At 42.5% G+C, this 15,745-nt stretch overlaps 2 protein-coding genes across 3 annotated transcripts in view; both read right to left on the reverse strand.

Annotated features, from left to right (window-relative positions):
* Positions 1 to 552: 552 nt before the first annotated feature.
* On the reverse strand, positions 553 to 6,362 carry SNRPD1 (small nuclear ribonucleoprotein D1 polypeptide). Its single transcript, XM_048299482.1, has 4 exons — positions 6,278 to 6,362; positions 5,634 to 5,710; positions 2,984 to 3,175; positions 553 to 725 (listed from the first exon to the last, which is right to left on the reverse strand). Exons 1-4 carry the CDS (start codon positions 6,289 to 6,291, stop codon positions 649 to 651), a joined length of 360 nt encoding a protein of 119 aa, XP_048155439.1. The 5' UTR covers positions 6,292 to 6,362; the 3' UTR covers positions 553 to 648.
* A 921-nt stretch (positions 6,363 to 7,283) lies between these two features.
* SACM1L (SAC1 like phosphatidylinositide phosphatase) overlaps positions 7,284 to 15,745 on the reverse strand; it is a 30,386-nt gene continuing 21,924 nt past the window's right edge. For both annotated transcript variants that reach the window (XM_048299494.1, XM_048299503.1), the window contains 8 exons: positions 14,757 to 14,855; positions 12,044 to 12,182; positions 11,747 to 11,816; positions 11,584 to 11,656; positions 11,036 to 11,129; positions 10,859 to 10,951; positions 10,100 to 10,157; positions 7,284 to 9,396 (listed from right to left, as the gene is read on the reverse strand). In XM_048299494.1, the coding sequence (XP_048155451.1) occupies positions 9,260 to 9,396; positions 10,100 to 10,157; positions 10,859 to 10,951; positions 11,036 to 11,129; positions 11,584 to 11,656; positions 11,747 to 11,816; positions 12,044 to 12,182; positions 14,757 to 14,855 (763 nt within the window). In that variant the 3' untranslated portion in view covers positions 7,284 to 9,259. The remainder of the gene's footprint in view (positions 9,397 to 10,099; positions 10,158 to 10,858; positions 10,952 to 11,035; positions 11,130 to 11,583; positions 11,657 to 11,746; positions 11,817 to 12,043; positions 12,183 to 14,756; positions 14,856 to 15,745) is intronic.

Consider the following 15,745-nt stretch of genomic DNA (forward strand, 5'->3'; position numbering starts at 1 on the left):
AAGTACACTAGAAGGTATCTGTGATAAAGCTGCTTTACGAGCCCCACCCAAACAAAAGTATGCCATATAATTAGCTTTGACAAAGTTCATATCCAGGTATTCTTTAATCATCAGATGTAACAATCCAGCAGTTCCATGGACCTGGTTAATTTCCCTGTGTAAATGTTTTATAAAGAAAGCAACATGTTTAAATTGCAAGCTTCATGTAATAGAAAACATTAAAATTATATCTATGAACTTTAAAAAAGGTCGCTCTGAAGAACAATATTAGAGACACACTTACGGGACAAAGGGTTCTTAATACAGTGTCTTAACTATGTAACCATTAGAAGATGGCAGGTGCCTTAGAAAAGAGGGATTAATTTCAAACACTGTTAAAGCACAACACAAGTCTCTCATTCTGGGGCAAAAAGCAAGAGGAATTGTACAGCCTTCAGGGGCGGGCAAAATCTCCACAGTGACAACCAACAAGATCCATGTAGTCTGCAACAGCCCTACAAACAGGACACACCTGCCTCCCTCCCCAGGATTTGCTAACAAAGGAAAGACACCTTTTCACATTTCAGTTTATTAAAAATGGATAAACAAGACCTGTACAAAAAATAGCTGAAATTGCCCAGAATTTGGTAAGAGTTGCATGATGGGAAGTTATCGTCTTGGGCCTCCTCTTCCTCTTCCACGACCTCGGCCTCTGCCACGGCCTCTTCCACGGCCTCTTCCAGCAACTTGGCAGGTAAAAGAAAAAGGGTAAATCAAGTGAGACCCAGGAATACATTCTGTATTGAGCATAATCACCACACTGCTTCCCTGGGATAAGACATTAAGTTAGGTATTGTCTGTTAATGCTCAGTAAGTTTCAGACAATATTTTCATCTTCTGTGTTACTCTGTCCAGTATACAACTTCCACAGGCTACTGTCTGTCCTTAGCTTCACTGCAGAAAACAAGGGCATAAAACAGTTGGCTGCTCCCAAGTGATTGGGTGATCTGACAGGAAACAAGAATTCCTCTTTTATATATATATATATATATATATATATATATATACACAATCTAGATTTTTAGAGGGAAAAGCAAATTTTGATACGCTCTGAGATACACAAACTCATCCTGTCTCAGGCACCATGTCTCAGGTCAGCATTTTGAAAGGATCCCAGCACCCAACAGCTCCTACTGGTCTCAGTGATGCCTCTGCCAATTGCAGATGTGATTCTAAGGCAAAGGTCTTGACTGCATGCTCCCAGTTTTAATTACGGCTATTTAATTGTAAAGTGAAGATGGAATCATAGGACAGTGCAGGCCACAAGCAACTGCTGAAGGTCGTATGATCCATACGGTGATAACGGGCCTTTGCATCTCTTTCTCCCAAAGAAATGCGACCCACCAGGCTGCAAAGGCACTCTGCAAACTTTAGATTATTGGCTCATTTCAAATGTGTTTGTGAGTGCAGGGCTCAAAAAGATACTGAAAATTCTGTGGAAGCAGGTGGCTCTCTAAGAGATACCCAGTGGCATCCACACTCAAGGAGCAGGATGTGACAATTATTCTGGGACGCAGGTTAGAAATGCAGGAAAGACAGAAGGAGCACAGGACAAATTTGACATAAGCAAGGTGTCATTATTTTGCTGGTATACACTGACCCTGTAAAATCCATGGAAGTATCAACCCCGGCTGGAAGATGACAGCATCAGCAGGTAGCTGTGTTTGCCAAGCGCCAGCACGCTCAAAGCCAAGGCACACGTGGCACACTCACCCCAGCCAGCATCCTGCCCCTTCCTGACAACTTCACTTGTCAAGGGCAGATTGAGGGTTTTACACTTCTGAAGCCCAAGAGCATTTATGGATTAAGGCAAAGCACAGCACAGCTTTGGTCTGAGAGCGCTTCTGTGCACTGCAGATGCAGGGATCATCAAACAGAGGTAACTGGAGCTACCACAGCTGCTTTCCCCAAAGCTGACACCAGGTAGGGATGTTCTTGTCCACACCACATTGTGAGGTTCAGGAAAAAAGCAATCCAACCACACTCATTTCTCTGTGTGGTCAGATTGTTTTTAAAGAACATGAGAGGAGCAAAGCCCCTTTAGGATCTTTGTCCTTATTCCCTGTCAAGGCAGCAGCCGCAGCGCTCACACTTGGTGCTGCACAGCTGAGATTCCTTACCCCGTGTCAGTAAGGTGAGCTCACCAATGCAGAACACCCTGCACACCCACATACTTCAACACTAATTACAGGAGAAATGGTACAACATGATTTTGAAGCACAATTAGCTTTCACTTACAGCTCACTGTTTTAAAATCACACAGATTAACTGCTGGGCAAAATATATACTGCTGGAAATTTCCTGGGGTTTACTAGGTACTCATCATTACTAGTGTGAATTAAACTTCAGTTACTGTTTATACTGTTAGGCTTTGAAGGAAAAGGATTTTTATTCAGCAGCACTTTGAATTTGGGAGACTTGAGAACCTGAGGGAATCTAGGCTGTATTCTAGTGAGTGCATCTCCAGCTTTGGCTTCCAGTAGTGTTCCAGTCTCTGCTCTTCCTGGAGCTTTTTTTTTTTCATTCTCAGAGATATCATTTTTATCCCCCACCAAATTTCACTGAATCATTCAGCACCATTTGAGATACTGTCCTGTACTTATCTACGTGAAGCTCCCCATACAAACTGGGGAAACATAGCAGACATCTGGAGAAGAGGAAGTGTAAATCTCTTTGGTTCCAGCTGTGAGACTCAGATAGGTTAAGACTTACTCAAGCTGATAAACACATTTTTTAAAACAGATACATGAAAAGCTGTAACACAACTTCATGTAAATGAAAGCTCTGCAGATGCCAAGGAGGTGGGCAAGGCAGACTGAACCAGTGCCGTGTCAAACTCTCAGCGATGAAAGAATTTGATACCAAATGCAGATGTTCAGACACTCAAATCAGACATCTCCAGACTCACACAAAGGCAGAACAGACTAGGAAAGCACAAACTCACCTGCTTCTCTTTTCTTGGATTTGACTTTTGGTTCAACATCCACTAGCAAAGTATCCAGAGGCAAACTGTCTGGCAGAATGAAGTAGCGGATGTTGTTCCCTCGAATACTCAGCGTCTCCAGCTGTACAGGCTCTCTGTTCTTCAGTGTCATTTTCACTGCTTTGAGATGCGTGTTCATGCTGACATCCACTCCTGTTAACAACACAAGCCTGAATTCAGGGATGAGGTCTCTTGGTACCTGTTTTTAAGTGTGCACATGAAACGAGATTTATCCTGTTCATCAACACCTGCTTCTGCCACTCATTAATTACTCGAGCCTCTCACAGAATGAAACTACATCTCTTTTCTCTCTTGAATTATGCCAGTTACCAATTGATGCCTTTAGCTCCTCATGGTTAGAGATCTTTACCCAGGTCCTGGCAATAGCTGCTTTGCAAATGGTTAAAATAATTCCTCTGAACAACAAATAAACTACTGCTTATTACAGAAGTCTAATGCTAATCTTTAGTCCTTTAAAAAGAAGAAAACAAACCTTGGAAGAGGAAAAATAACCTGAATAATTTCCTTTTTCTGTAAGCTGTAGGAAAATCCAACCACAAAAGCAGCATTTATCTTGTGATAAAATACATCCAGTACTATTTTGTGTGAGTGAATTTTCTATGAAAGTACATGAAATACCCCACTGCAAGGAACAACCACTGTGGTTCCAAACTCTGAGAACAGCCAGTATGTAAAAACTGTAGGGAATCAGTACTGTGCACTCTATGCTGTGTTATGCCTAATCCCAAACTGGATAAAAAAATCTCAGCTGGATGCATGTACTGTGTAACAGCCATGAGAAGCAGTAAAAAAACCCCCAGAAATTCTTATTTTGCAGATCATAAACTTTATGTGGGACTTGAGCTCCAGCTCTGAAGATAAAATGACAGTGACTTTACTTCTTCTGTCCTCTCCTCCTCCTTCTAGATTTTATACAGCTCCACCCGACCCAGTCCCTTGGTTGGTGTGAGGGGCATTACACAAAATCTGCCCCTTCATCCCTGCTCCTGCCCTGGTGAAGGGAAGAAGAGGAGATTGTGCAATCTCTTTACAGATTCTTAGCAGAAAATGAGAGAGGCTTTGCTCAACAATTAAGCCTGAAAGAGCAGCGAGGTCAGGAGCCCAGCAATGTGTTTGCTTCCCATCTGGCTGGGTTCAGCAGAGCATGCTGCAATCGAGCACAGAGGGGGCTCACTCAGCTCTCATCAAAGCTGATGGACCTGGCTGCAAAATAATGCCGGTTTTGAACTCTGTCAAATCCCCACAGATTGCTACTGGCCAAAAAAACACCTCAGCAATCTTCTGGAATAAAATTCAAATTTAACAAGAGTTGTATCTTTTTTTTTTTTCCCCCAAGAGTGCCTGGGCAGTAGAGTTTCTAAAAGCCGCCTGGGGGTGAGTTTAGGAAGGGAGAAGAAGCAGCTTCTTCAGCTCACCCGTGAGGGCTTGCCTCATTAAACACAACGTGCCCCACCCACATCACACCCGATAAGTAAAGCTCACAGGAGTACTCTCAGAGCAATGTCCCTCGCTGAGGTTACTAAAGCAAACAAAATAGCTTGCACATGTTTTAATACCTGAGAACCACATAATGAATGAACTGGAAAGAATTCCCTGCAACCTTCAGCACAGTGATACAAAGAAGCACCTGGCAATCAGGAACTCCCATGAACCGACAGAACAGACCTCCGGCAACATCAGGGGAGCAGATTCTCTTGGCCACGATTCCTCTCTGCCCTGTATCCCACACCCAGCTCTGCGTTTTCAAACACGTCTCATGAAATTACACGTATGCAAATACGCATTTCCATCTCGATTCACCTTTACAAAAAACGTACTCAACAGAAATCATTAACTTTATTTTTTAGATTAGAACTGCCTACACACAAAATTTAACCAATTCAAGATCACATCAGCTGGAACAGGTTGCCCAGAGAAGCCGTGGATGCCCCATCCCTAGCAGTGCTCCCTGCCAGGCTGGATGGAACTCTGAGCAGCCTGGTATAGAGGAAGGTGTCCCTGCCCACGGCAGGGGGTTGGAACGGGATGATCTTTCACGCCCCTTCCAACCCAAACCATTTTGTGATTCTGTGATCGTGCTGCTACAATTCTAAGAGATTACCAAGCAAGGTCTGGAAGAGTTTGCTTCCTTCCCCCCCGAGCCTGTCTGCAGGCAAAGCTGCAGCTGGGCTTAGAGGCTCCCAGTGCTACAGCAAATTTACAGCTCCCAGCAGAACCTTTAAAACAGAGAAATCTGATCACAAAATGCACCCCCAGCGCTGGTCTGACCACGGGTGGACTTATCCACTACTACACATCAAAGACAACCTGTGACCCACTGAAATTCCCAAGTACTTTCGTGGTTGCCTACGGAGAGCTGGCTGGTCACAGCTCCCAGCAACTCCCGACAATATCCAGACACTTCTGTAACACAAACACACCTCGCGCTTGCACACAAAGATACGAACTACAAAACCCATCTCCTGCATTTTCCTGTGCCGGTCCCCGCAAGAGGGAGCACAGGACAAAAAACTCATTCAAGCCGCGACTGCCAATTGTTTGCCGAAAGGCAACGGGGAGTATTTTGCTGCATCCTCCCATCCTACCGTACCTGTGATCGTTCCATGCACCTGCGTCCCATTCTTCAGTTCAATGGTCACAGTCTCATGGCTCAGCTTCATTAGAAACCTGGGAATTAAAAACGCGTTTAAAAAAACCCAAACCCGTTCACTTCCACATAAAGCCGTACGTGTTCGACAGGCAGCACCACGCAGTTCCGCATCCTGAGCTCCCAAAGACGGCGCCCATGGATTCTGCTGAGAATATTTAGTGACACACCCCACCTCCTGCCCAGCCACCGGGAGTTGGGCCTCTTGAGCGATAACTGCCGGATCCAGCATCTACTTCCAGGCGATACAGCCATTATTGTACGAAGAAGGAACCATTTTACAAGTCGTTACAATCCCGGGAAGCCAACACTACCCCAGCCCGGGGGCTTTCCTTCCAAAAAGGGAGCGCTGTGCCGAGCGACCCGCGCAGGCCCCGGGGCGGGAGCGCGGCCCAGCGCAGCGGGGCCCCCGCCCGGCCCAGCCCATCCTAAGGACGTTCCCGCCGGGCCCATCCCGGGCCGCTCCCGTCCGCGGTGAGGGGAGAGCGCAGGGCGGCCCTGAGCGCGCGGGCTCGCCCAGCGCGGCCGCCGCGGCCGGGCGCGGGCAATCCGCCTCCATCCGCCCCCATCCGCGCCCACCCGCTCACCTGACGAGCTTCATGGCGGCGGGCGGGCGGCCCCGGGCGCGGAGCAGCGGCGGGCGGGGAGCCCCGGGCGAGCGGAGCCCCGAGCGCGGCGGGGCGGACGCGCGTCTCGGTCAGGCCGCGCCGGGCCGCGCGCGCCAGGAAGCGGCCGCGCTCCACGGCGACCGACGGGCGGGAGCGGCCGTGACAGCGCCCTCTAGCGGCCCGGCGGACCCGCCGCGAGCGCCGGGCAGCGCCTGGTCCCGCCCGTGGGGGGAGAGGGCGGGGGAAACGGGATCGGGGAAGAGAGACAATAGCAACAGATGAGGATGGGGGACGGAAAAGAGGGATGGGGGGAAAAGAGGAATGGGCACGGTAGGAAGGAGATGTGGATGGTGGGAGAGGAGCAGATAGAAATGAGAGGGGAGGAAAGGCTTCTTGTAAGGTTCTACAACTGCCAGCTTGCCTTCCTTAATTAAATACACATTTTAGAAAAGAAAAAAGTAGACTACTTAAATCTGCTTTGAGCTTTACAAAAAGAAAAGTCCAACGCCTAGAACCGGTACAGCACTAATTTATTGGGAAAAAAGTTACAGCTTCAGCATCCAGAACTGTAATAGTAACAATTTTCTGTGTATGTGTCAGTCTGTTCACCTAGTGAAGGTAAGAGGGAAAAGACAGCTTGAATTTCCACCTCTCAGTATGGTCAATGGGACTCTGAAGTGCCCTTGTGAGGAAAGAGGCAAAGAACCACTGGTCCTGAGCAGAGGTGACACCTGGGATGCAGCACTGGAGCTGCAGTAACTCTCCAAGCGAGATCAAGCCACGGCAGCGAAGAGTGGAACACCACACAGCACAGCCTGACAGCAGGCACTGCGTGAGATCATCACTGTTTGAGCACAGCACAGGAAGATCCCCACCTGCAATGAGCAGACACAAAACCGAAGCATCCGTCAGGTGTGAAACAGCTCCTAAGGAACATTTAGGGAACAGTCTGCTCCAAAGCACAAAATGCACCACAGACAGTACATCTAGAAAAGTTGAACATTTTATTGTCATTTAGGAGTATTACACCATTTGTGATTTTAGAAATACAGACTCTTTGCAAAGCACTGAATACAGGTGCCTTCCAACTTCTAACACCTACCTTATTCTATGTCTTACAAACCTTTTATGTTAGCAATTCAAGTTTGGTCTTTGCTGCAACAAGTTCTTCACCAAAGATGCAACAACTCAGTTCTAGACTGCAAGACAACCGAGCCAGGTTTCAATCTCCACCTGCCAGCGAACCACCAGAACCACTCCTTTCAAATATTGAGTCTATGATGTTCTTTACTTTGTGCCCATGAGGGAGTTCACCTTTGAGAATTTTAAGTTAGGAGGATTTCCAGTTAACCACCAACTGGTATTTTTCCATTACAGCATCTAGAAGCAAAAGGATACTTTGCAAGTACTAGTGCTCATGAACAGGTTATGGTTACACAAACCCCAGAGAGGCCTCCAGAAACATCCAAGGTTAAAATGAACAGTTATGAAAGAAAAAAAAAAAAAAAAAGAATCTGTACATATTTTCAGTCATAACACAAGGGAACACTGGAATATCAGTGTTTTGTGTTCTAGCTTCAATAGTGACACTTGTGCTAGTCCTAGTAGTATTCTACATGTTTGTCCCTTCCCCCCCTTTAAATTTTATACTCGCAATCTGAATATACAGCTGTACTTACAGGAAATATTAAACAATGCACAGCGCCTTAAGCAAGTTCCATGTCTGGTTTTGAACAAACCATATAAAATAAGTGACAAAATAGTTTAAAATTGGTCCTTATTTTTATACAGCTTGGAAGCACTAAATTTAAAGACACACATTAACCAGCACAAATTAGTCTGCAGCTTTTTTTTTTCTCCTTTTTTTTTTTTTTTCTTAAAAGAGTGTGTTACAGTATCATGCATGTAAAGCAAGCTGCTGCTCCCAAGTAGAAATATGGACTTTAGACTCAATGCTTTCTCCTTAGGCTGTTATTCCTTCTTTCATAAATTATTTCAATATAACCAAGGACAGAAGCAGCTGACTAGCAAAACAATATGAAGTTCACCTTTTATGTTGTGACCCATTCTTAAAGTAATGAAGTACTTTGGGACTTTAGCATAAGGAAGGTTGAATAAACACTGCAAAGGACTTTTACATTCTTTGATTTCGTGTACATCTTTAGAAAGAAAATTCTACATTTTAACTCGCTAACTACTGGGTTTTCATATGGAGACTGTAGTATTGAAACAGTGCAAGACATTTGCAACTTCAGGAACATCCAATTACACTGCCCTTTCACCCAAACAATGATTAGCAGAATATTGCATCAGTTCTAGATTAACAAGACAGGACAAAAGCCTCATTTGAGAATAGCATTAGGATTCAAAAATCTTTCATATTTAGTGAAAAGAATCCACTCACAAATATGCACGAAGGACTCCTTAACACAGACTTTATCACAACAAATGTAATCCAGCTGTAAGTCTGGACCTAGACTTTTTATTGGTATGAAGCCATATTTGTTCAGAGACCACTATCAGATGTTCCATTATTAATGCTTCAGCATTTGGATATTTTGAGACATGAACAGCATCAAAGCTCTCTCCTGTCAAGCCCAAAAAACCAGCTGAACCAGCCCAGGTGGAACACGAGCTTAAGCAGTCCACTTAAGCTCCAGAATATTCCAGACACCAAAAAGCTGGCTTTTGTCTTTGCATTACTCTGGTAAGAGTGGAGCCCTGTCCACTAATGCAATATTCCAAAGACCATTGCAACTAAGACTGTCAAGTCAGGTCTCAGTTGAAAGCTACCACCACCACAGGACACGGTTTCCTTACCCCTGACCCACCCCCCACCCCCCCCATTGCCAAGGAAGAATGTCCATAAGAGCATTATTTGGTGTGGAAAGCAGGTCAGTAGAGACTCCAAGTGTGGCTTGAAGAATCCTCAGTACCAAGCCGCTTTCCACACACACAAATTCAGTCCATCTTCTCCTTCTGGACCAGCTTGGGTGCATCTACAAAATCCTTGCCATTGTAAAGGATGATAGCAAAAGTTCCAAAGCTGGCACTTCCCCAGAAAAGCACATAGGCCAGTGTCTCAGTCCATGTATCACCTGTGAAGAACAGTCAGATAAACCTTTTAGCTCATTATCTCCAATTACCAGAGAGTTTTGCTTTAGTACAAATACAAATATTTCAAGCTCTCCCTCAGAGATCTTGAAATGAAAGATCCTGCGTCAAATGAAATCAGAAGTCTTTCACAGATCTTTTTCTGTTTCCTTACCTTGGAAAACCTGTATTTGCCACACAGTTCTTGGAACACATTGAACAGAGACCTACAGAAGTCAGTCAAGAACTCTACTGGCACTAATGCTAGAAAATTCAAGTCAAAAACAGAAGGCAAAAACCTTCACCACTTCCAACACATGAGATTAAAGGGACATCCATCAGAATCAGGCTCATGCCTGTATCTGACAGTTCTGAACTGACTGTCTGCCCAAAATTAGACAGTTATTCCTCTGGTGCTTCATCCAGCCTACAATAAAGTTCAGGTCTACCAAGGTGCATCTAAATTTGGGGACAATTAACTGTCCCTTAATTGACTTCTCCATGAGTTTTAACATTGTTTTCTATAGCACCTCAGTTTTTTCCACATTAATGATACAGTGCTAAACCTCAATCTCCAGAGCCACACTCAAGCACCTTTTAGAATGACTGAGAAGCAATTCTATACTGAACAAGTTACTGGTAATCATCTACACAAAGGTCACAAAGAAACAAGCCAGTTTTATAAAATTAAACTCAATAGTGACTTACCAGCCATTAGCAAACAAATAATGCACATGGAGAAAGCAACCACCATAATAATAGGCAACTAAGGAAAGAGAAAAAGAATAATCACTTGATACAGCAGTACATACGTTCCTTAATTTCCTTTAAGATGAGTTGCACTGTAAAGCTATTTACTTGCTTTGCAGTGAACTTGCTTTAATTCTCAATTCACCTGTATTCAGGTACAAATAAAAGTTTGGATAGTTCCAAAATTTGGAAGAGTGTGTTCAGTAACTATTTTGAGAATTAAAATACACCTCCTGTGCATTAAAAGAGAGGTTGAGATTTATGCTTTGTTTAAAAAAAAATAAATAAATACACCAGTTAAAACCCATTATGTTCCCAAATCCCATTTCAAAATAGAAAGGGAAGGGTGAAAAAAATGAAAAAAGTGGTTTTTTTGGTGTCACAGTCTATGATTCTGCATGAAGTGTGAGAAAAGAACTCCACAAGATTCTTGTGCAGAAAGAAACATTCAATGATAGTAAGTAGCAGAATTTCCCCCTTTCCACATCGTGAAGCATATTTTAAAAAAAGCAAGCAGCAGTTTTTCCAATACCTCAAGGACACTCAATTTTCTGGCAAGGGAATGGTCTGGGTTTAATCCTATAAGCAGGTATCATAGAGACATTACCAGATTACAGGGATGCTTCATGCCTAACAGACAAGTCCTACTTAGGCATAATGAAGCCAGTGACTAAACAGTTGTGCTTCTTGTATCACAAATAAAGTCTCCATACTCACAGCTAAGAACTTCCAATCTTTCTTGACGTGTAAAGGACTAGCAGGTTCTACTTCATCCACTGAATAATTTCCAAGAAAAAGATCAATTGCATCCTGGAAGAGAAAGGGAGGGCAAGAGTTAGAATGCACAGCAATGTTTACCAAATACACTTCCCCATGGTTAAAAGCTTAACTTACTTGTCTAAATCCATCAGAAAAGTTGTTTTTATAATAACGTATTAATGAGTTCCAGCCATCCATTATTAAGCCCCACTGAGTTCTCTTCCCAGTTCTGCAAAAAGAAATTGTGAAAAATATTTAAAATAGATGTATAAATTCAGGACTGTAATTTCAGATTTACATTCTGTCATTATATCCAGATGTGTACTGCATTAAACGAACACCAGCACAGGAATACATTTATCTAGTGCTGCCTCTGCATTATTACCACGCATACTTGTAAGAAAATTAGAAAATAACAGTTCTTTCCATCACATAATATAAATGTGCATCTTCATGGCACACTGCCTTGGTTTTCATTTCCACATAGCCTTTACTTTCACATAAACACAGCAAAGAACAGTGTTCTGGAGATTTTAGTCTGACTTTTTACCAACTGAACCATTGCAAAAAACTCATTAATGGCCTAAGCCCCAGATCAATAACCTCCTTAGATATGAGGGCTCAAAGAAAATCCCAAACATGCCCAAAAACCCAGAAGGCCCTTACAAGAAAGGCTGACTTGCCTTGTGTAGTCTGTCTTTAAGGCACCAGTTCCAGCATACTGTTTGGCACAAGCATTAGCGTTATCAGCCCATGCTATGAATAGGAAAACAATAAGAAATATTAAGGAAGTTATATACTCTATTCAGAGAAAAAGTCATTGTTTGAACTCTATAAACAGCCTACCATTTTTGTAGATTTTCTCAAAGTCTGCCTGCTCTTCAATTCTCTGTCCCACATGCAGAACACCTAGTCTCTGAAATAAAAAGCACATTGAGGCTTGCTAGGAGTTTGATAGAAAAATTAGGATTTGCTTTCAGAAAAAGCTGTATTTATCAAACTTGAATCTAGTCAACGCAGCTCAAATAAGAAGTACAGTAACTCCACTATGCGAGCTCTTACTGAGTGTTCAAATTACATTTCCATTCCAAATGGAAAGCCTCTCTCCTCTTCCAGCTTGTTAAAGAAGAGTAAAACAATTACCTGAAGCTGGGCCTGGAGAGACCTGCGTGCTAACAAGCTCTGGATCACGTTAGTCCGATCCAGGCAGTCCATGCAGTTACTGCGGAACGTTCCTTCCTGCTGAGTCACAATTTTACCCTCCGAGTCAACTAGAAAGTAACTAACACATACAACACATGTATTTAGAGATAACAGGCCATATAAACCACGTTTTCACAAGTAAATATCCTAGCAACCAAAATGCAATTGTCCTGAGCATTTGATGAGTTCTCAGCCTTGTCTTCGAACTTTGATGCCTCCCTGAATTCTTCCCATGCTGGAAAACAGCATTAGTGGATGAACATTGAGCAATCTCAGGGCAGTATTCACTCTTACATTCAGAAAGCCAACCAGCAATATTGAGTTATATGCCAGTGGGAAGAGCAGCTTCTGGTGCAAAGTCAGGGACACGTATTTTTTTCCCCAGTTATTTTAGTGTCCCAGCTCCACAGATACGAAGATCGTTAGCAGAGCCTAACAGCAGAAGTAACCAGATTTGTTTACAACTGGTCACCCAGTTCAATCCAGTCAGCAATGCATGAAAAGTCACCTAAGTTGTCAGGCACAAATCTTCCAGAAAGGTACTCAGATTTTTTAATGCCACTTGGAAAACATGGAAAAATCTGCTACTGTCACATGACATTCTCTCCATTATGTGAACACGTGGGGGAACCAGATATTCCCTCTTGCATACGCTAATTGTTACCTCAATCTTTTTAATCCACTAAACCAGGTGTTTCCAGTAGTTGATAACAAACAGCTCATTTTAAGTACTGAATTGCACACATGCATTGCAATACTGAGCTGGTAGAACAAATATTCCAATCTACTCATCAACTGGATGTGTGAATGGGACAGAACTACGCCTGTCCTGCCACAGCATGAAACTTCAGTTGTCTACAGACTTACAGATCATCATCTATAGATTAGGTTACTCCAATATGTAATTATGAAGCCTGAATGGGGACTAGCATATGATCCACTGTTGAGCATTTTAAGATTATCAAGTCTAGAGTGATGCAGTACTACAATCAGGAGCCTTAGAAGCACATGAATTTACTTTGATTAATCTTGTGTTGTCTTTTTAAGAGCCATTTTCATCATTCTTGAACTAGTTTTGTTAAACCATGTTTTACATTGTTGCAGACTAAAGGAGACAACAACAGCTGTGAAATCCTCCTTTTCCCCCCCGCATTTTGCCTACAACTGATATTAGGATAAGATAGTTTGTTATTATTCTAATTAACTAGAAATGTCTGTTCTTAAATGCTGCATCTCCTATAGCTGCTCTAAAAAATTCAAAAACTAACAATAAACACCTCCACAAACCCAGCTCTCCTTTCTGACAGATCTTCCACAACTGGATTTAACCTGCAGAAAGCAAGAGCTGTTTACCTCCCCAGGGCTTGCAAAACCATTTTCTACGAAGATCAGAACTTAAGACTTTTCTGTTCCTATTTAAGCAATAGTCATTACAGATGAAATAAAACAAGTTAAGTTAGATCCAGCCTAATCTTGAGAAAAAGTCTTCAATTCTGTATCTTGTTTTAGAGATGAATAGCTTTTTTTTTTTTTTTTTTAATTTCAAAGAAACCTGGTTATTTTCTACACCTCCAATGGCAGCTGACAGTAAACAAGTTATGGGATTCAGTATTAATGCTGAGAATAAAGGATCCTTGCTGTGTAGGAAAAACCTGCAATCTTATTTCTCCTTATTTGAGGTGTTCAAAGTCAGTTTATTGATTAGGTCTTTATGAGTTTTTAAGGCCTTTTTTTTGCAGTGGACAGAATATTAACTATAATCTGATTAATTTATATCATTCCCATAGCCATCACTCCAGGTAAGAGACTTCATTAAGAAGACTCCTGTTCTAGTCCATACCTCACCTCATTTTATTTTGTTAGGATGGACTATACCACTGCTAGTCTTGTAATGTTTTAGCTGATCTGCTTTGTGCTTTAGGCACAAGACTTCAGGAACAGGAAGGAAGCAATCAGAAAAGCAGAACAAAGTAAACTATTTCCCTAGCAATCCACATGTCTACAAGTAGCTACGACCAAAAACACACTTGTGGGACTAAAGATTTAAATTGATTTGGACATTTTGTGTGTTTTTATATGACTAAAGAAAACGAGAATTTGTTTCCATTTGGGTTACTTATGTTAGCAGGGGCTAACAATCAATGCCAGTGCAAGGTCTGGAGCCACAACAATGCGTGTGTTAGAGAAAACATTTTTACAAACGCCTGTGGAAGGAACATCCAGTGTTGTACACTAGGTGGCAAAACAGTCTGCTGTCAACACCATCTGGAATTACTACTGGATGAAAGAAAAATATAATCTAAGGAGACTTTCTTTTAAATAGCTCCAGTTACATGCATGCTCATTTCTTTGTCTAGCCTTTTACCCAGCCTTACAAAGGCAGCTCTTGTCACAACTCAGGGTTGCGGCAATTCTCAGACCCACTTTACTGAGAAGTAACACGGGCTCTACATCTTACCCCCTACCAGGTCTCTAACCTTGCACATGATATCAGCAAGACACCAGAGATATGGACACACTAATGCACACAAATGCATCTTCTTCATAGAAGATTACACGTCTGCATTGCTGTGCCTTAATGCAAGACAACAGAAACTTTGAGGAAGTGCTCTCATTTTAACAGCACAGAAGTGAAAGAACTGCAGAGCCTTACCTGAACTCATCTTGCTGTTCTGCTAGTTGATCCATCAAAATCTGAAGCCGATCCCACCTCATCCGACTGCACTCTTTATGGAAGTCAAATGCCACATATCTGTCCAGAGACAGAAGCATCTTTTCAGATTACATATGTACTGCAGTGAGGGTTTACAGAAAACCCTACAGCAAAAGGCTGATCTATAAAAGAGGTAGTGGCAGAGGATTTGTTTTTCTTTAGAGATGACTTTCAGCACATCTGGAGATTTTGTCAGTGCTCTGTAATCTCATGCTCCCCTCTTAGTGTGAATGGCAACACCATCTAAAATTATTTACAAAATGCCACTAGTCAGGGGAAGCAGACAATTCATTTCCAAGTTCTATGTTCCCATTCTATGTTCTGGCTAATATTTTTCCTCCAGGAAGTACAGAAGGGATATGAATCTTATTTAATGTCTTTTTTTTTCCCCACCAGGATTCTTTCATTCTCTGTTCACTTTGAACTAGAAACAGGTGCTGAAATCCAACATTCTTTGCTGGCATAATTCCCTCAATAACTCTAGAAACCTGAGACAGGTTCTGTTTAAGCAGCTAGTCTAACTGTCGTAAGAAAATTAAGCAGCTACTGACTTAGAACAAAATTTTAACAGCAAATTTCTGGCAAGAAGTGCTCTAAATGAGTGGTGCTTTATTAATTAAACATTTGTATGTATATGTTTGCTGTGAATTACAGGGCATTACATTCCCCCCCCTCAAGCATTCATAACCCAAAAGTTATTTGACAAGATTTCAGGACTATGCATGAAGAAAGATGGTCTATACACACTGAAACAAGTAACTGAAGGCTCGAGTTTGACTCTGGCAGGTAAACGCCATCAAAAACGATTAACAAAGAAAGTGGATTTTGGTAGTAATAGTAAAAAGGGGCTGCCAAACACCACTTTTGAACCTATACAGAACATCATCAAAATGCACTTCCACATAATTTCACATCTTTGTTTCCACCAG

The sequence above is a fragment of the Corvus hawaiiensis genome, chromosome 1 (genome assembly GCF_020740725.1).
Source record: "Corvus hawaiiensis isolate bCorHaw1 chromosome 1, bCorHaw1.pri.cur, whole genome shotgun sequence".
In the NCBI taxonomy this organism is placed as follows: Eukaryota; Metazoa; Chordata; class Aves; order Passeriformes; family Corvidae; genus Corvus; species Corvus hawaiiensis.